Source organism: Eublepharis macularius, chromosome 17, assembly GCF_028583425.1.
Source record: "Eublepharis macularius isolate TG4126 chromosome 17, MPM_Emac_v1.0, whole genome shotgun sequence".
Classification (NCBI taxonomy): Eukaryota; Metazoa; Chordata; class Lepidosauria; order Squamata; family Eublepharidae; genus Eublepharis; species Eublepharis macularius.
The window spans coordinates 18,050,841-18,070,884 of record NC_072806.1 but is presented as its reverse complement, the minus strand read 5'-3'; the positions used below and the strand labels follow the sequence as shown (position 1 = coordinate 18,070,884).

At 46.9% G+C, this 20,044-nt stretch overlaps 1 protein-coding gene across 2 annotated transcripts; it reads left to right on the top strand.

The window, feature by feature from the left end:
* Positions 1 to 148: 148 nt before the first annotated feature.
* ZBTB40 (zinc finger and BTB domain containing 40) lies at positions 149 to 19,556 on the top strand. Of its 2 annotated transcripts, none has more exons than XR_008598432.1 (16): positions 149 to 294; positions 1,214 to 1,982; positions 3,225 to 3,367; positions 4,777 to 4,969; positions 5,265 to 5,401; positions 6,139 to 6,337; positions 7,611 to 7,744; positions 8,978 to 9,146; positions 10,137 to 10,514; positions 11,643 to 11,849; positions 12,038 to 12,202; positions 12,536 to 12,750; positions 13,604 to 13,766; positions 16,244 to 16,330; positions 16,469 to 16,645; positions 18,556 to 18,643. XR_008598432.1 is itself a non-coding variant. In XM_055002057.1 (16 exons), exons 2-16 carry the CDS (start codon positions 1,280 to 1,282, stop codon positions 18,730 to 18,732), a joined length of 3,297 nt encoding a protein of 1,098 aa, XP_054858032.1. In that variant the 5' UTR covers positions 149 to 294; positions 1,214 to 1,279; the 3' UTR covers positions 18,733 to 19,556. The 2 variants fall into 2 exon arrangements, 1 of the variants encoding a protein (XP_054858032.1); XM_055002057.1 differs by having other exon boundaries at positions 16,419 to 16,645; positions 18,556 to 19,556.
* Positions 19,557 to 20,044: the final 488 nt, after the last annotated feature.

Below are 20,044 nucleotides of genomic sequence, written 5' to 3'. Positions count from 1 at the left end.
GAACAAAGCGTTGCAAATCTCGCGAGACAATCAAGGCCTGCGAGAAGGAAACCGGAAGGCCTATAGAAGGCATTTCCGTTGGTGCGTTGATGACTAAGCATCGGATAGAAACCTGACTCGCAAAATCTTCTGTTCCGGGCTTCTGCGATGCTCGGCCAAGAGTGAGCTCTCGTCACAAAAAAGCAACGTCTTTGCTGGAGGGACGACTGTGGTGGGGCTTCGAAGATCGGGAGGACACTCCGAATAGCCGCTTTTTGGTGTCCGCGGCGAGTCCAGATCCTGTCCCCCTCCGAGGTGAGCATAGTTATCGTCACAGTGGCAGGAAGTGGCCGAAGCTCCCTGTAGTGGGGCACACCCGTCCTGCAAAGCAGGCCAGTTTGTTTACTCCATATCGCAGTGGGAGGAGGCTTGGGTGGGTGGCCTTGGGAGTTTATGATGGGCCTCTCTGAGAGGTGACAAGACTGGCTGGATTGCAGAGACTCGGGGTTCTCAACTCAGGATTGGGAAATTCCTGGGTTTGGAGGGGTAGGTTCTGGGGAGGCACCTTAGCTGGGATGTGATGCCTTAGAGTCCAGCCTCCAAAGCAGCCATTTTCTCCAGAGGAACTGATCTTTGTAGTCAGAAGAACTTCAGGCTCCATTTGGAGGTTGGCAACCCTTATTGGGGTAGTAGTAGGCCTGAAGGGGTGTACAGGTCGGCGAAGAGATCCAAATGCTGGCTCAGAGATAGAGCATCTGCCTTTTGTGCAGAAGGCCTCAGGTATTTTTGAGCATTTTCACACGGAAAGGAGGTGGCCTTTGTTTACTGGAAAATGCAAGCAGCCAGCATTGTGTTTTAAATAGGCTATTCGAGTTCATGCCTGTTTTTCCAAGATGTGTATTTAATCTGTGTTGCCAGATTAAGGCCTTCATCCCTTGGGTGCTGTAACTGAACACTACTGTTTCTTTTTAAAAGCAGAGTAGAGAGTTCTAGGATATCTTTGCATCGCTATATGTTGTTCTTCTCTTTACGGCATATCTTATCATTGCGTATAGTCTGGATAATACAGCTGGGAAAGCAGTTCCCATATACATTATACAGATGCATCCCAAAGCTGCTTGCTTTTGTTCATGCATTTGGGAAAGGAAGAAGTGCAAAAAAAGAAAAAAATGGTCAGTGCTATATTCATATGAATAAATGACAGCTTATTCATTGCTTCCTTTGCTTTCGTCAGTTTCATCTCTCTTTAGCTGGGCTTGCCCTAAGAGATGTGAAGAAGGCAGAGGACTTTCAGCCAGCCATGGAGCTTCCAAACTACAGCCAGCAACTGCTTCGACAACTGTACTCTTTCTGCAAAGAACAGCAGTTCTGTGACTGTAACATCTTGGTTGGGGCAACCCATTTTCGAGCTCACAAGCTTGTGCTGGCAGCAGCCAGTCTCTTGTTGAAGCCCCTGTTGGAAAGCACCGATACAATCTCTATTGATGCATCCGTGGTGGCTCCGGATGATTTTGCCCTGCTGCTGGAGATGATCTATACAGGTAGACTGCCCCTTGGGAAGCACAATTTCACCAAGGTAATTTCTGTGGCAGACAATCTTCAGATGTTTGATGTGGCTGTCAGTTGCAAAGCCCTTCTCAGGGACCTCCTGAGTTGCTCAAATCAAGACCACATGGGGAGGGACTCCTCTGTTCAGACAACTAGCGCATCCAGCAACAGCACCACCATTTCTAATTCTTCCCAGGCCACAGTACTCAGTGCCGAAGTGGCAGAGGAATCACAGCACTCTGTAGTAGATTCTGTTAACCCTGTCAGAATACAAGGACAGAACAAGCATTTGGCCACTGCTCATGAAGAAGCTGTGGGTGAAGAGACAATGCTTCTCAACTCTTGCAGCCAGGATTCTGAAATTTGCTCTGGACTTTCTCCCGATGGACAGGGCAGCTGTGAAGGAAGGGAGAGTACAGAACCACCAGAAAAGAGAGGCATAATTGAATGTGCAGGTGAGATTTTAACCCCAACAGGCCTACACCTTATAAATCATCAACTAATTTTAATTATTTTGATGCTATCTGACAGTTCCCTGAGATGAATCTGCTTGGTATGAGCATATGAGCTGCTTTCTCAGGGAAATTTGGGCATGGCTCCTGTTGTTTTTCTCTGTGGTATTTGATCTGAGACCTCTGTTTCACACATGGAAACCGTCGCTTGATGTTGCAGTCATTTTGGGGGGTGGGGTGCATGGGAATATGTAAACTTGCCCATGGAATACAGTAGTTTCCTTTGCAAATGCTACATTCCATTAAAAAGCCATGTGCTTGTTGAATTTGCATATACTCCAACCCTCACATGAAGCTGCCTTATACTGAATCAGACAATTGGCCCATCAAGGTCAGTGCTGTCTACTCAACTGGCAGTGACTCTCTAAGATCTCTAGGGTATTAGGCAGAGTCTTTTACAATGACATCGTCTGCTGCCTGGTCCTTTTAACTGGAGATGCTGACAACTGAAACTGGGACCTTCTGCGTGCAAAGCAGGGGCTCTTCCACTAAGCCACAGCCCCTTCCAGACTCAGGTATTCTACTCTTTCCTGTTCAAGTGAGACTGAGCTGTTAGTCTTCTGTGGTTATAAAGTTGCTGCTACTGTTAGCTGTAGTGCAAGAGGAAGGGTAGCCACCCTTATCTGCCTAATGGGGAAATTTATATATTGATGTCTTTTAGACAAATAGTGTCTCTACATTACCATACCCCATCTTATGTCTTGCATGCAGAATTAGAATACAAGCCCTTGACCTACATTTCCTCCTTCAATACAAGATGTCTTTTCTTAGGAGTTTCGTTATTACCAGGGAAATGCTAGAACAAAGGGACGAATCAAAGCAATAAAGCAGTCCAGAAAAGTGGGGTGGGAGGTGTTTTCTAAAACCTATAGCAAAGGTTTTCCCCATCTAGTGCCTATGCGCCTCCATGTGTGGCAAATAAATGTAAATAAATAAACCAGATGTTATGTACTTGGGGGAAATCCTGGCCAGCTAGTTGAAGCCTCGTACTCTTCTGTTAACTTCCAGCTTTGCTTTTGCATTATTTTAGGTTTTGAATATCAATGTTCCTGCTACAGAATTTGCATGGGATTCTTTGTGCCTAGGCTGTAACTGGCTCTTTGCAGAGAGTGACATGCCCCTCTCCATCCCCAACTATCATTCTTCTTGCACTCCTGACCTTTCCTGCTTCTTCTTTTTGACCAGGAAGCCCAGGAGAGGAGAAGACCACAGCTGCTCTGCTTCAGAAAAGCAAGGAGGAGCTCATTCAGAATGTGACCGAGTTGGGGCCCATACAAGATCTCTTAGACAAAGCGGAGGAGGGTTTCCTCCCTGAGACTGAAAAGCAGGTATATTGGAGGAAAGGGGGAGCCCACAGGGGCTGGGTCTCTCTCTCAGCCAGATCCGTATCAGATAGTTTGCCCAGGTCTATTTCTTTATCCTGCTTTCCTTCAGGGTGATGTGGGGGAACAGGGAGAGGTCTCATTTTGTCCTTACAACAACTGTGCAAGGTGGTTAGTCTGAACAATAGAGAGTTGCCCAGTGCCACTGAGTGAGCTTCATTGGCATTTGAACCTGGCTGTCCCTGATCTAGCAACCAACACCCTAACCACTAGATTGCTCTGCCTTTGTCACAAATGGCTCACACCTACGACAAGCCCCTTGTTCCAGGGAATCTACAAAACTTGAACACAATGGTCAGTTGGACGTACCATACAACCATTTTCTTTGGGTCAGATGTTAGACGATAGGAGGCCAGAGGTTGGGAGAAGCCGTAGAACATGTGAATCCTCTCTTTGGTTTTAAATAGGCTATTTTAGGTATGAACCAAGATCTTTGTTTATATCCTGTAGTTACGCCATACACTGTGATCCTGAGTCTATAAATTGGCATCTCAAGAATCATTTTTTCAAAGTTTCTAGCCCTTGTGGCTGCAAAATGAGACAGGGTGGGTGGGTCTGCATAAATCCAATATGACTAGTGGGAGGGGGGTAACTAAACAGCATTTGCACTGGACAAGTGACAAGGTTTCAGAGCCTTCACAGCTCTTTGCTTTTCCACAGGTAGCCAAAACACCATATATTATGCAACCTAGAGCTAACAGGAGAGCCAGGGCATAAACATTTTAATAAATTGCAATGAACCTGCATAGCTTCAGATAGGTTGCAAAATAGGGCATCTGGGTGGGGGGCAGGTTTTCCCCCTAGTGCGTATGAGTCTGCTTGTATGTGTGTGTCTATCTGCCGTTGTCATCAGTTCACAAACAATTGTTTTGACAGAAATATACACTTTCCTTTGTCTCAACACGTACCAGGGTTTCCTTTTGGAAGAAGGCTTCAGATGGGTAGCCATGTTGGTCTGCAGTTGAAGAGCAAGATGTACAGAGATGTAAACTTTGGAGAGTCAAAGCTCCCTTTAGCAGATGACGGAATCTGACGAAGCGAGTTTTGACTCGAAACCTTATCCCCTGGGAATCTTGATGCTATTGAACTCGAATCTTGCTCTTTTGGAAGATGTATTTGAGTATGTGAACTTTTTAGAACATGGTTTATGCCTGAATGCAACGATAATTCATTTCTAAACCTACAGAGGGAGAATATTCCATTTTTGAGCAGCTCTTTAGAACTGAACTCACTTTACCTTACAGCACTGAAAGTATCAATAAAGTGATGGGCTTACAGCTGTGGACAAATTCTGGTGGTAGAGGGCACTTGTATGTCTCAGCACATGTTTCTAAGTTGTGTGCTTGTCCCAGTAGATGATACTATCCTGTTGTCAGAACACCTCGCCCAAGGAGGCTGTGGAGAACCTGATCAAGGCGGTGGTGGAGGAGAAAACCTTGAAAGCAGAGAGTCTGCTCAAACTTCTGTCTGCCGTGAAAGCTTCATTCCCTGGCCTACATCTTCTGCTGGACAACTGGGCACCAGCAGCTGTCAGATCGGATGGCACAGGTACCGTGGAGTGGAAATAGCTTAAACCTCTTTAGCTTTAGCTTGGGAAAATTCAGATTTTAATTTTTGTGCAAGGATGGCAATTATCTAATGTTGATCAAGTAGTTGAAAGCTTATTGTACAATTGGCTTAATTGTTCCTACAGAGACATAGGCAAGGGAAATCCTATTGGCAGTAGTCCCAATATGCCCGTTAATAAATATACTTGAAGCACAACAACTCCTTTTGTAACCATCATATAAGAATCTACTGTCAGGGTTAACGTTCTGCTCCTAGAGCATTTCTTGTTTCTTAGCCAGATGGAATCTTGAGTCCTACGGGAAGAACCTCTTGAGATGCCACAAAGCCGCTCTTTCCAAATTCATTGTGGACCCCCAGCTGGTACAGCAAAACCTGCCTGCAGTGCAGCATCTAGCACCTGGAAGCCGAGAGGTAAGAAGAGAGGACTGTAAACCTGCCTGGTCTAGCCAGAGCATGAAATTCGTGAGGAGCACTCGACGCTGTTTGTGCAATAAGACAAGGAGTATGTTGGCGGTGTTGGATAAAAGTTAGAAAGAGACGAATCTGCATGGCATAAAAAGTACACTCTTCAGTTCTGTAGCATGATTGCTTTCTCATAATCTCTTGGATCTCTGCAATATTTTGAAAGGGCTTGGAGGGAATTCTTGTCCTCGTAATTGTGGAGTACCTCTTCTAGGGACAACCACCTGAACCCTTAGAAGCTTGGCAGGGTCTGTGCAGAGCTTTGATACTGAATGAATGAATCTTTGAGCCTTTGTACAGTCTGTCCTGCCAGACAGAGTGTGTCTGCCCCGCAGGGCAGCTAGTCTTCCTGGATGTTGTTTATGCAGCACTATCAGTGTATATAGTGCTAAGCCCAAAAAGATCCCTGTCCCACGGAGCTTGCAATATCAATGTTGGCAGCAGGGGAAGAATCAATGACAGTAGAGGAATGGGAACTGTGGCTTGTTCTTGGAGTTCATTATACTAAAGGCATGAGAATCGGTGGGTTACGCCCAAAGTTGGCTTTCAAGGGAGACTTTGAAGGGAAAACAAGACGGACGCAGCTTTAGGGCGTGAGATCTCAGTTGAAGACCTTTCAAGGCTCAAGGTAGCTAAGAAGGCCATCCGCGGATTGCTTCCTTACTGGGTTGCTGTCTGTTTTGAAGGTGATGGAGAAGATTGCGATAGATGCAGCAGGGTCTGGTGTGCTTGGTGCATTGGCCTCGGCAGCCCTAGAAGAAGAGTCTCTTTCAGCAGTAGCCGTTTGGCAGGTGCTGTTGGTGTTGCAAGATGCACAGCTGCCTCTGAAGCAGTTCCTCGAGGAGGTGAAGAAGGAGGCCGATGCTGACCTCTTCTTCCAAACTGGTGAGTGGGATGATGCCGGGGGGAGGGTCTTCCACAGTCAGCTGATACTTTGAATGCTCATGCAACAAGCTTTTACAGAGTCAGGCTTGGTTCAAACCAGCACTGGAACGTGCAAGTTTGTCTCTTGATAAATGTGCAGCTGAACGTGCAAATGAGCCCCATTGCAAAGACCTGTGGTCTTTGGTCTGCAGTAGGTTTGCGCACGCAAGCCATCCTGTGATGTTGCAGCTGTAAAAGTGGCATCAGCCCATATCTTATTTGTTTAAAAATCCTAACTTTTGCAAATCAGTTTGTTAAAATCTAAACAGCTGCTTTTTGGATATTTTTGAAGACCAGTTTCCACCACCTGTCTCTTGGACTTTACTGTTGTTGAAGATTTAGCCCTCTAGAGGTGACTTCTCTGGATATTTTTAGCAGCATTATTGCTTGGAAACGATTGACACCATATTGCTGCTACTTTTGAGATTAGTTGCTGTAGATCAAAGACAGATGTTCATGTATTAAAAGGGAGTATTGTGCAATTGTTAGTTATACCTGGAGCTTCTAGTTTAATCAGATGATGGTGAAGTGTTTGGTGAGGATATCCAGGGGGTGGACTGCTCGTTTCAATGCGTCCCCCCAAGAAACCAGGCTCCATGCATGCAGAAAACTAATTTGTCAGAAGAGTTTGACCATGGCTTGCTCCTCGGCTTACTGGTTTTCTCTCTGGAGGAGTATTCAAACAAGCATGACTTCTTCCCATGTAACTGCTGACTGCATAAACCGCTGCAGTCATCCAGACCCAACAAACGGGGTGTGTGCAAGCCTGATGGGATGGCCTGAACACAACCCCTTAACGCCCGTGCGCGTTACACAAAAGGCATGCTTTATTGAGGCATATGTTTCTGATTCACTTTGTCCCTGACTCAAAGATATATCTGGATGAAGTCGTGGTGTCTCCTCTGATGTCTCCTCTGGTAGGATTCTGTATCAGCAAAGCACAGCTGCCTCCCCTGCCCCCAACCATTAATTTCAAATGAGACTTTTTAGTTTCTTGTAACACCCGCACATCCAGCCTTGGAGAGTATCTCTTTGACAAGCTCAGTCTAGGAGAGAGCAACAGCTGAATGTGGCATCCCCCCCCCCCAAATATGCTAACCCTTAGATCATGGCCCTTTAGACCCTTGAGGACCTGGTAAAGGAAAGCCTCTCGCGAACCTGAAGCAAATAATCTAGCAATGGAAACATGAGACTTCAGAGGTGGCAGTGGGATATACTGTTTCCCTCCCCCTAGTTAGCTCCAGCGTTGGGATTGTCACGGGAATCATACTGAGGCATCGTGAGCTGATCTCTGAGGCCCTCCATCGTCGAGCAGAGCTTGTGGGGTCACCACCAGCAGAAGTGGACCTGGCGAAGGCAATGAATGAGGTATGGTGAACCCTGCTCCTTGATGTTCATGTAGCCAAGGGTGGGGTAGTGCTTGTGCCAGGGGGTACACTGTGGGTGAATACAGGCAACTGTTTATCAAGCGATAATGTAACTGAAGGATCCATGGAACTGCTTGGTGTAAGCCCAGACATCATTTTCATTGGCAGCTAGTAAGTAGACGGTGACTACTTTTCCTAGCGCTTATTAGACGGTGGAACTCATTGCTACATGATGTGGATGACTACTGGATTCAGAGGGCTATGAAAAAGGGTTAGGCACAAGGTTTTTATTTTTATTACCTTCGTTTATAACCCAGCTTTCTTCCCAGTGGAAACCCAAAGTGGCTTGCATCTTCTCTATTTTATCCTCCCAACAAACATGTGAGGCAGGCTAGGCTGAGTGTGCGTGACTGGCTCAAGGTCGCCCAATGAGCTTCCATGGCAAGGTGGAGATTTAAACCTGAGTCTCCCAAATCCTAGTCCAACACTGTAACCACTACACCATCTTGTCTCTACACCATATCCATTGTAGAGAAGAAATTGATTAAGAGTCATTAACTATAATAGCCAGGTTTTAATTTTAATTATTGAAATATTTACATCCCACCTTTCCCACTGACCCTGGTGGCTGAAGATGGGGTACAAAGGCCTGTCCAGCAAACAACAAAACCGTTAAAATCATAAAGAAAGCTAGCATGGATCAATAGACCACACGATGCTTAGTCACCCACCAGAGGCCCACCAGTACAGCCTGGTGGCGCTTACAGAAGCTGGCTGTTGCGGAGGCCCTGCTCACATCCTTCAGGAGAGCATTCCAAAAGACTACTGCCAAGAGAGAACAGGGCCAGGCAGTGGCTGATAGAGCAACTTAGGAGGAAGCTCTTGGAGAATCCAAGATGATTCATGGGTAGATGGTGATACAATTCCACAAGCCAATGTAGGGGTTTTAGTGGGAGGCTGTTGTCTTCATGCCTTACTTTGGGAACTTCCAGAGATCTCCAAGTGGTCAGCACTGGAAACAAAAATACCGCACCTTTTCGTTTGATCCTGTAGTTCTTACAACCTTGCCACCTGGTGAGGAAGCTCAGCACCTGATCAGAAATCTAGAGAACTGAGAGAGCAGTAAGATTCTGGTACATGGAACTGGAAGGATTGCCTCTTCTGATTTTGTGAAGGCAGCACGAGACAGGCATTTTCCTGTGACCCTTGTGCCTTTCCTCTGCATCTTTTCTAGCTGCTTAACATCGACCAGCAGGAGGAGGCCCCCATAGCATCCTGGAAGGCAGCTCTGAGCAGTGCCCTTGGCAAATCCATTCCTGCCAACCAGATTTGCCAACTCCTCTGCAGCGCTCAGGGGTTATTTCCAGACCTGCAGCCGGTGATACAGGAACTGCGCCTGGCAGGTGAGCACGTACCAGTCTCTGCCTTGGGTGGTCGGAACACCATGCAGCAGCAAATGCATGTTTGCCGGTAGGTGCATCCAGAGTGGGGCACCATGGCCCACATCAGCCAAAGTTTGCATGTTTTAAATGTACCTGCTCACCAGGCTTCTTCCAGTAAGGGCACCAGTTTGGTGTAGTGGTTAAGAGTGCGGGACTCTAATCTGGAGAACCGGGTTTGATTCCCCACTCCTCCACTTGAAGCCAACTGGGTGACCTTGGGTCATTCACAGCTTCTCAGAGCTCTCTCAGCCCCACCCACCTCACAGGGTGTTTTGTTGTGGGGATAATAATGGCATACGTTGTAAACCATTCTGAGTGGGTGTTAAGTCATCCTGAAGGGCAGTATATAAATCTGTTGTTGTTGTTCTTGTTGTTGTTATTAAGTTAAGATGTGGGGAGCATGGCTGGATTGGGGAAAAGAAGTAGCTTGAATGGTGGGTTGTGACTAGGTGGGTCCAAAGGCAGACATGGAAAAGGAGCCAGTTGTAGGGCACATCTGCCAGGCCAGTTCAGGAACACAAATGCCAGGGGAGGTCCTTTCCAGGAGTTCTGAGCCCCAGCCTGCCAGCAGCTGCTTTTTGCTTCTCTAAAGGGACAGCTGAGAGGCTGGAGCCACAGCAAGCAAGAGTCCCAGGTAAGCCCAGGTAAGGCAGGATGGGGATGCTTAAGGAGCAGTTCCCATAGCAACGTGATGCGTTGAGCAGCCTGTATATATTTACCTGATTCCCCATCCAAACACACACACACACACACCCCAAGTCAGTCAGGGTGGCATACACAGTCTGCAGCCTACATCTGATTGTGCCGCTTGAAGCAATCTGCCCACTTTATTCTGCCCCTTGACCTCTGGCAATCGTATTCAGCCCTCCCCAGAGCTTTGCGGTGTGTCATCCCAGACAACTGGCCAAACCGTATTAGGCAAGCATCAGAAGAGCTTTTCTGATTGTGCAGGGCTCTTGACAGAAGGTGAAGGAGATGAGGCCGACGTCTGGCAGCAGCCAAAGGAAAAGGAGTCTCAGCTGGAAGCTGCAGGCCAAAAAGGAAAAGAGCAGAAGGCCGAGCTCAGTGAGCCGCCTGAGGGTGTTGCCCCAAAGAGGAGCTTTGCCTGCAAGACCTGCCGGAAGAGCTTCCATTTCTACTGCCGCCTCCAAGTGCACGAGAAGCACTGCTGCATTGCCAGCCCCAAGGATTGCGGCGAGACGAGGACGTCCAAGAAGGAGCTCGAGGAAGGCCAGCCGGAGACTCCAGGCTCTGCCTCCAGGAAGAAGAAGAAAAAGCGCCTCCCCGTGGCTTGTGACCTCTGCGGCCGAGAATTTGCCCACGCCTCAGGTAAAGACAGCCTTTGGGTTCTGTTCAGCCACTTGCATTCTTCTGTTCCATGAGGTTTGGAATGGTGTGCAGAAAAGCAGATCAAAGGGACAGAAGTGCCACATTGGTTGACAGTCCGTGTATTAGTTGCTATCTTGAGAACTGTGTTTTATGATAGTTACGATGTTGTATTTATTGTGATTTTAAAATGTATTTATGTTTACTGTAACCTGCTCTGAGCCCCCTTGCGGGGAGGGCAGGCTAGAAGCCTAATAAATTAATAAATAAAAGTGCCCAGGTCAATAGAGGCAGAGGTGATCCTATTGCTTCTCTTCTTTTGTATGGTGTTTTTTTTACATTCGTAAGCCCATAGGCTGGGCTCCATGCTGCATGCATCCTTCTGCCCTCTCAAATCCGTGCATGCAGAATATTGGCACTGGAGGAAGAAAGTGTGTACGTGCTGTCAAGTTGTGATCAACTTATGGCGTCCCCAGCAAGGGGCTGTCAAGGCAAGTGAGAAGCAGAGGTGGTTTGCCATTGCCTTCCTCTGCAGAGTCTTCCCGTCCAAGTACTGACCCTGCTTAGCTTCCGAGATCTAACGAGATCGGGCTATGCCATGCTGCCTTCCCTCCAAAGTTTAACTATTAACCAAAGTTTATTATTTATTTAGATATTTATACCCTGCTTTTCTCCCCAGTGGGGACCCAGCACGACTTAACAACCTCATTTCCCCCCCTTCCATTTTATCACAACCGCCGCCCTGTGAGGCTAAGAAGGGAGACTGACTAGCCCAGGGTCACCCAGCAAGCGAGTGGGGATTTGAACCTGGGTCTCCCAGATCCAACACTAACCACTGCACAATGCTTATAATGGTTATGGTACTCTCACCCACTTGCAGTTTTTATGATGTAGGGGAGCATTCACTAAGATGAGCTCTCTCAGCTGTAATTTGCTTGTGATACATCTCAGAAACAATGTTAGCATGTAACGAGCATTTTGTCCCTGTAGTGGGTGCTGGGCACGACTGGCTGACCTTAGGAAGCAAGGGTTCCTTGCCTAGGGATGGGCGTCCGTAAGCCTTCAAGCTGCCTGCATTAGCTGGGTTGCCACTAAGCCTCTGCCACGTGTCACTTTCCTGCCTTCCCCCAGGGATGCAGTACCACAAGCTGACAGAGCACTTTGACGAGAAGCCCTTCTCCTGTGACGAGTGTGGGGCCAAATTTGCCGCCAACTCCACGCTGAAGAACCACCAGCGCCTCCACTCTGGCGACCGGCCCTTCGTCTGCAAGCACTGCTGTACCGCTTTCTCGCAGGCTTCAGCCCTCGCTTATCATACCAAAAAGAAGCATGCAGAGGGTATGTTTGTATGCATTTATTTCAAGACTTCTGTCTTGCTTTTTGCCTTGGTGGCTGAGAACTTGACGGTCAAAACCAAACAATGGCCCAGGCTTCCAGTGTGCAGAACTCAGCCCTAAATAACTGAATAGTTTGGTGGTAGATTTCAAGATTACCCCGTTAACACCTGCATTGGGCTCTCTTTACAGGGAAGATGTACGCCTGCCAGTACTGTTCTGCGGTCTTTGCGCAGTCTATCGAGCTGTCCCGTCACGTGCGCACGCACACTGGAGACAAGCCCTATGTTTGCAGAGAGTGCGGGAAGGGCTTTCGCCAAGCAAATGGCCTTTCCATCCATCTGCGCAATTTTCACAGTGAGTAGCTGCGGCTGTCCTCACACAGTGAGGGTTCCTAGATGAGAGTACACTCTGCAGGGAGGAATAAAATTGGGACGGCCTGGAACCATCGCATCGGGAGGAGGAAGGTTATCCTTGAACTGGCAACGTGCCTGGTTGCAACTTTATGTCTTCCGCTATTATGCTGCAATAGTATAAACTTAGGATAGTTCCTCACAGTAGTAGCATGTAGGAAAATAAGTTCTCTCCATCCTTGCTTCTCTCTCCTTCTGCCTGTCTCCTCGCCATCCTTGCTTCTCTCTTCTTGCATCTCTGTCCTTCCTGCCTTTGCTGCTTCTCTGTGGCGCACAGACATCGACGATCCCTATGACTGCAAGAAGTGTCAGATGAGCTTCCCCACGCTACAGGAGCACCATAAGCATATCCACACGGCCCATTCCAGGGAGTACCACCCATGTCCAACGTGCGGCAAGATCTTCAGCGCACCATCCCTGCTGGAGCGCCACAGGGTCACCCATGTTGGAGGGAAGCCCTTCAGCTGTGAGATCTGCAACAAAGCTTATCAGGTATGCCGTACTAAACAGCCAGAAGTTCCTTCCTTCTATCTCTGCTCCCTATTTTGCAGTTGCTCCCGGAAGTCCCTCTTGGTGTCGCTTGGCTGATCCCTTGATTAGTGCAACGAGGAGACAGCAGTACTGGAACTTCAATTGCATGAGTCTGAATCACAGTTCGGCAATTGTTTGTACGCTGTAAAACCCATACTCTGCTTTTCTAAAATGATTTCACTAAAGGTGGAGTTAAGATTTTTTAAAAAAATTCATTAGTGCACCACTGTGTTACAGTCACATCAAAAGCACGAGCCAATAATTAAAAACACAAAAGTTGACAGAAGTAAGAAAGTGGCGTAGTCAGTTGAGGGAGGGCTGTAGCTCACGGTTAGAGCACGTGCTCGGCATGCAGAAGGTCCCAGGTTCAATTCTCAGCAGCTCCAGTTAAAAGGACCAGGCAGTAGGTGATGGGAAAGACCTCTGCCTGAGATCCTGGAGAGCTGCTGCCAGTTTGAATAGCAGTGACCTCGATGGACCAATGGTCTGATTCAGTATAAGGCGTCATCGTGTGTTCTTGTGCGTGTTCCTGTTTCTTTGAATTCCAGAATGCCGTTTGTCTCCTAATCCCAAGTAGAGAGGAACAAGCAGAGTTGCAGGGATTGTTCCAATGACTTGATACTGCTGAGGAGTAGGTCCTCTTTTGCAGTGGGAGCCACTCTTGCCTCTGCTGTCTGCTTGAGGGCTTCCTGGAGGCATCCAGCTGTAAGGAACCATGATGCTGGACCAGGTAGACCATAGGTCTGCCGGAGGAGAGCTTTTGTGTTCTTGTGCCACCTGACCACAGTGACCAGAATTCCTTTGCTCTCTGCAGCAACTGTCAGGGCTGTGGTACCACAATCGGACCCATCACCCAGATATCTTTGCAGCCCAGAACCACCGGTCTTCCAAGTTCTCCTCCTTACAATGTAGCTCTTGTGATAAAACTTTTCTCAGCACCGCAGCCTACAGAAAACATACCAAGGAAGAACATGCAGGTAAGGATGGTAGGGGTGGCCGGTTAAGATTTCACTAAGGATACCTTGCCAGCTTATCCTGTCATGCCCTAACTGTAGGCGTCTTCTGCTTGCTGGAGGTGACGAGTTATAATTTCTGCCTCTTTGGCAGATGGGAGGGGGGGTACCTGTTTTAAACCTCCTTCTGGCCTTTCACCATAAAACATATGAATCGTGCTGTTGGGTCAGATCAAGGGTCGTCTAGCTCATGGGGTGATTTCTGGTAGTAGCCAGGACAAATTAGCAGCAAGAAACAAGGTTACACAAAAAGCAATATCAAAAAGAGTCCAGTAGCACCTTTAAGACTAACCGATTTTATTGTAGCATAAGCTTTCGAGAATCAAGTTCTCTTCGTCAGGTGCCTGATACAGAGACTGGTCAGACAAGGCTGCAAGAAAAACCCCAACCCTGAATGAATTCTTTATGTTGGTTTTCACTGCAGAAAATGTGGGGCAGTAATGCGAGAATTGCTATTATCATCTGAAGAACAGAGTCAAATAGAGGTGATGAAGGTGAAGCCCTTGAGGTTTCCTTCCTCTCTTTTGGCCTTTTTGAAATGGCTGTGGTAGGCATCAGAAGGACTTGGGACACATCTGCCATGTGCTAAGCCTCTCCCAGAGAGGAGCCCTTTCATAGGAAGGGTTGCAAACCATTTCATTTGTACATTGCAAATTGGTTTTTATTTATGAATGGTTTCCAACACTGGTGAATTAAAAACTCAAAATCGCCAGGTCCAGGGAGCATACACCTGAGAGCTCTTAAGGGACTCAGACGTGAAATTGTTAACCTGACAAGTTGTCTCAACAGGATGCTGGCATGGATGGGCCCCACTTTGGTCCAGTCCAACCAGTGCAGCTCTTCTGATCTCATGCTCTTGGTAAATTCACTGCACGGCATGAAATGAATGGAGGCATTGCCAGCATCTGTAATTTAGAGATGTACTTCCTTTATTGATGGAAGCATCACTTAGCTGTCGTGCATGACAGCTGTTGTTAGACTTCTGCTCGATTACTCCCTCACCTCGTGTCCTGGTGTGCCCAAATTGGAGGGGGCAGAGCGATTCCTCCTTTTTCTCAAGCCAAAGTCCCTGCCAGAAGAGGGTCAGATTTTAGGGATCTCACCAGGGTGTAGAAGACCCATTTCAGGACTGTTTGTGAAGACCTTGTACATCTGTTGGAAAAGTCTTTTAATTTTAGGTGTACCTCTTCCCGACTTCCTAGTCTTCTAGTTGTTTGATTCTGTGGGAGGAGTAGCATACCTGCAGCATCACGGTAGGAGAAAAGCTTTAGTCCGGGATTCAGCTTGCTGTATAAATGCCATGAAGAAAAGACTCCTAGTGTGAGCAAAATGAGCCAGGGAGAAGCTGTATTGCCAGCATGCAATTAGGAATTGCTTAACTGTGCAGAGAATAGCATAGCCAGCAAGACCAGAAGCAGTAAACAACTGCTGGTTGAAAACAGCTAGATAAGGAAGAAGGGAAATTTTCACTTAGAGCTGAGAGGAGAGGATGGGCCTGTCATCTCAGCAAGAAGGTGGGCTTTGTCTCGGAAAGGCAAGGTATAAAAGATCCTACCCGCCATTTTTAGAATGGGCTCAAGAGTGTTTTTACTTGCTTGAACTCTATATCCCTTTTATTCCTGGAATATCGGTTCTCGGCCTTTTGGCTAAGATCAAGTGTATTAAATTATTCCTGGAATAAAATCTTTTCTTCTTTCAACATCCTCCTGATTGGTGTAAGTTATTTGGGTAAAACCACACCACGTCAAACAGACCTTGGTATTTTTGCAGCACTAGGAGACAGTTTCAGGTAGGCAGCTGTGTTGGTCTGCAATAGAACAGCAAGATTCAAGAGCAGTCGTGCCTTAAAGACCCAGAAGATTTTCAGGGTATAAGCTTTCAAGAGTCAAATCTCCCTTCACCATATCAGATGAAGGAGGCTTTGACTCTTGCAAGTGTATACCCAGAAAATCTTGTTGGCCTTTAAGGTGGTACTGGTCTCGAGTCTTGCATTTTCCTAGGGGAGGCGCTGCTCCTCAGTGGAGACGATGTTTTGACCTGGTAGAAGTCAGCTCTCTATGGAAATGAGGTGCATTGTTTATTGTGGGCTTTTTCAGTTCTTCCTAATGATGAGCCAAGAGAGATGAGGGGAATTTCTTATGCTGACATGTGAACATTAATCCCAGACCCGTACAAGTCTGGTAGGGTCTTTTGCCTTGCAAGGGAGCAGCATTAGCCTGTATGGCTTTTTTCAGAAGGGGTAGGCTGTAGAAGAGCATTAGAACATTACCAAAGAGCTTGTAGATACTCTCACCCTATGCTGCGAGCAGGAGCCACAGATCGGTGTGGCTTCTCGGGAAAACTCCGCAGGGAGTTCCCATTTCACTACGGTTTTGTGGTCAGCAAGGGATGGTCCCTGCAGACTGTATTTGTCTGAAAGCTGTTGCTTTTGTCTTCTGCAGATGTGGTGTTCCACGAGTGCGAGCAATGCGGGGGTTTCTTCCCCAGCTTGTCCTTGTTGCAAGTTCACACGAAGCGTCAACACTCTGGTGAGCAAAGCTCCTCCCTCCTGTCTCCCTCTTCTTCGCTTTGCTCAGAAGGGGTTCCACGCTGACTGCAGCATTCTCTGTACCCTAGGGTCCCAGCTGTTCCTCTGTCCACATTGCTCGGCTTCCTTCCACCTCCAGGAGACACTTCAGCACCACGTGGCCACAGAACATGCTGCCCAGGCAGAACAGTCCCTCGCCTGCGGGATATGCAGGGAGCTCTTTACTGGGCAGGAGCAGCTGGAGGAGCACTGTGAGGCCGAACACCCCAAAGTGATGTTTGCAGGTTCGCAACTCCCCACAGCCCACATTGTGCAAGTAAGTTCTTCCAAACGGGGATGTCATCTGCCCCAAGCCGATGCAGGCTCCTCCTCTAGTCCTTCTCTCCCTCTCCCACATGCTTTCTTTTTTCTTTGCAGCTTTTCAAAATTCCCCTCCTCAGCTGGACAGCATTTACCTGTCCTCTATGAGTCTGTCTACACGAGACATCTTACACAGGGACGCTCAAGTGTAGGGAGACGCAATATTAGTTGGGAAGGGTAGTTTAAAAAGACAGAGCCGTGGAGATCGCTCTTTGGAGGGTTTGTTAATTTCATCTTCTTTTTTTGAAAAAATTTTATTAGGTGAGAATATTAATACATACAACTTTCAAATAACATCTCAATATCATTTCCCCCCACCCTTTCCCTCCCTCCTTTTTCAGGACTTCCAACATCTTTCTAACCCTATATCTTAATCTATTCCTAATCTATCTCTTTTTTCTATAACTCATTATATTGTGTTTACATTCTACTTTGTTAAGCTAAGCTCTATCTGTTAGCTTCAGATCTATTATTATTAACTTAAAATCTGTTATCTATTACTATCTGTTAACTTCAGATATATTTAAATTTAAGCTAACAATTAAATAAAATATCTACTTTATTAATTTTACCAATATCTATTAACTCCAAATCCACTTAAATTTAAGATAACAATTAGCTAATACTTCACTCCATATGGTAAAGATTCCATCTCTTCCAATAAAAAGAAACCCATTCTAATAATTTTCGAATTGCCATAGTTCCCCTTTCACGTCCCACTTCTTTTCTAAATATGTTTTCAGTCTTCCCCAATCAGTAAAGAATTCTGCCAGATTCTGATCTCTCAGCTTTCTTGTCATTTTATCCATTTCTGCCATGTACAGCAATTTGTTAATTTCATCTTCAACTCCAGTAATGGGAGGTGAAATTGACAGAGCCTTGGGGAGGGTGAAGATGAATTTAATAAACCCTCTGAGGAGTGATCTCCATAGGCTCTGTCATTTTAAACTACCCTAGTGTAGGTAAAGGTAAAGGTAGTCCCCTGTGCAAGCACCAAGTCATTACTGACCCATGGGAGGATGTCACATCACGACGTTTTCTTGGCAGACTTTTTGTTACGGGGTGGTTTGCCATTGCCTTCCCTAGTCATCTACACTTTACCCCCAGGAAACTGGGTACTCATTTTACCGACCTTGGAAGGATGGAAGGCTGAGTCAGTCTTGAGCCGGCTATCTAAACCCGGCTTCCGCCAGGATCAAACTCAGGTCATGAGCAGAGCTTGGGCTGCAGTACTGCCGCTTACCACTGCGCCACGGGGCTCCCTACTGTAGAGAGGTGAAATTGAGAGAGCCTTCGAGGAGGCAAAGATGAGATTAACAAACCCTCTGAGTTAAACTACGCTTCCTATCTTACATTGCATCTCCCTACACATGAGCATCCCTGTGTGAGATGTCTCATGTAGAGAGACTCTATGTTTATCTGCAACACACATCTTCTTTCACAGGCTGGAGGGAGGGGTGCAGAGTATTGTGGAGACAGAAGGAGCAAGAAAGGAACAAGCTCTTTTCAGAGCTAGGAATATTCTGTATATTCCCAAATGGATTGGTGGAGAGTCAAATTCACTGTAAAACTGCAGGGGGGTACAGTGTCTTAGACTGCTCTCCTCGTTCCTGGTTCTTTCCCATTTCTTACCGTTGATTCTTCTTTAAAATGTTGCTGGTGGAAGGGATTTTCCTTTCTCCCAAGTGTCAGGCTGGTATACATGAGGTTACCTGTTTTATATTTTTAACTGTACCTTATCAGACGTTTAGACTTAAGAGAAAGCATCTGCCACAAGCATCAGGGCTGAGTCCAAATCTCCCGACCAAGACGGCACTGCACTCCAGTAAGAACACACAAGCCACGCTCACGTTGTGTCCCTTTCAGGTGATTCAAGCCCCAGAGCAGGTGATCACTCTCACCGAGTCAGAGCTCGCTGGTTCCCGTGTGTTTCTGACACTGCCTGATTCCCAAGGATACCAAGGTAGAACTGAGCTGGTGACGGTGACCATGGAAGACCTGCTGGATGAGAAAGTCACTCTAGTTTGCGAAGAAGCCAAGTGAGGGAGGGCACAAAAGCTGCCGTTGGCAAGAAGAGTATACAGGTGGGCTGGAACTTCCTCAGTGTTTGCCGTAGAGCCGGCTTAGGCTGTGGGGAAACTCGATTCTGGAAAAATGCTGGGAAAGGACAGGGCCAGAGGATCTAACGAGGAGTCCGTTTCTCAAAAAGGCACCAGTACTTCCCTGGTTGGAATCAAATGCTGTGTGGCTTTCTCTTTCAACCAACTCAGCTAGTCTTGTCTGAGCACAGAGTTATCTTCGAGGGTCTCATTCCCGCCTGCAGCTTTTCCTGTTAGGCTAACATGTGCTGAAAAGTGCATATATATCATAAGGAAAAACGTGGTGGCTCAGATTTTGGGGTTTGAGCAGCAGCGGAGGCAACGGCAGAGGCTTGGCTGGCCTGTTGGAGGAGCTTGGCAGGTCTGGTGGTGCCACAAAGAGAGAGACGCCCGCATCAGGCCTTCAGAGAACTTCAGCGCCTGCAAACCAGCCATCTGTGCCTTCTGTATGATCTCCATCATGGGACTTCTTCTTTCCTTGCTGAAGAAGACTCTTTTTGGGAAAGCTCCAGTGGGAATATTCATGGATTTTCCACCGGAGAGTCAGACTTATTGATGAAATTTGAAGCAATCAAGGGTCAGAAGTCAGGCAACAGCAGCCGGTACTCCAGCAATTAACTGAGATGATTGTTGGTTAAATCAGATACAACTATCGGATCAGACTAAATATTTTGCCTATGTAGTTTAACTCATGACTCCTTTAATTTAGTTTTTTTCGTAGAGATGCCAAATTCTGTCTACCTTGTTCAAGGCACTCATAAACTGCACTGCTATCTTCTGCTATGCTCTGAGTTTTGATTTTTGTTGCCAGTCCTAAAACCTCAGATCCCCTTTTCTCTGTAGAAAACCTTAGAATCAGAGTCCTCCTCTCTCACCAGTCCAACTGGATGGAACAGACATCGCCAAGCCTTCACAAGGCAGCGACCCAACTTGCCTTTCTGCACTTGGGATTTTGGAATATGTTAATGAGGAAATTGGCAGAGGATCAGCCTGCCGGGTTTAGGGTTACAATGATCTCATGCGTGCATTGAAAGTACTTTCTCCATATTGTTCTTTTTAGGATTATATTGGCAGGAGTGGACTGGAAAGCTAAACTGCCCCTGGAAAAGGATATAATAGTGGCCCCTCCTGCCTCTCCCCCTGAAGCAAGGCCCAGCAAAGGCAAGGCAGGAGGAGATCCTCAGCAGCTGGGAGAGGGTCCACTGCCCTACCCAAGACTTGACATGGGCACAAACCAAAAAAATTTAATGAATCCA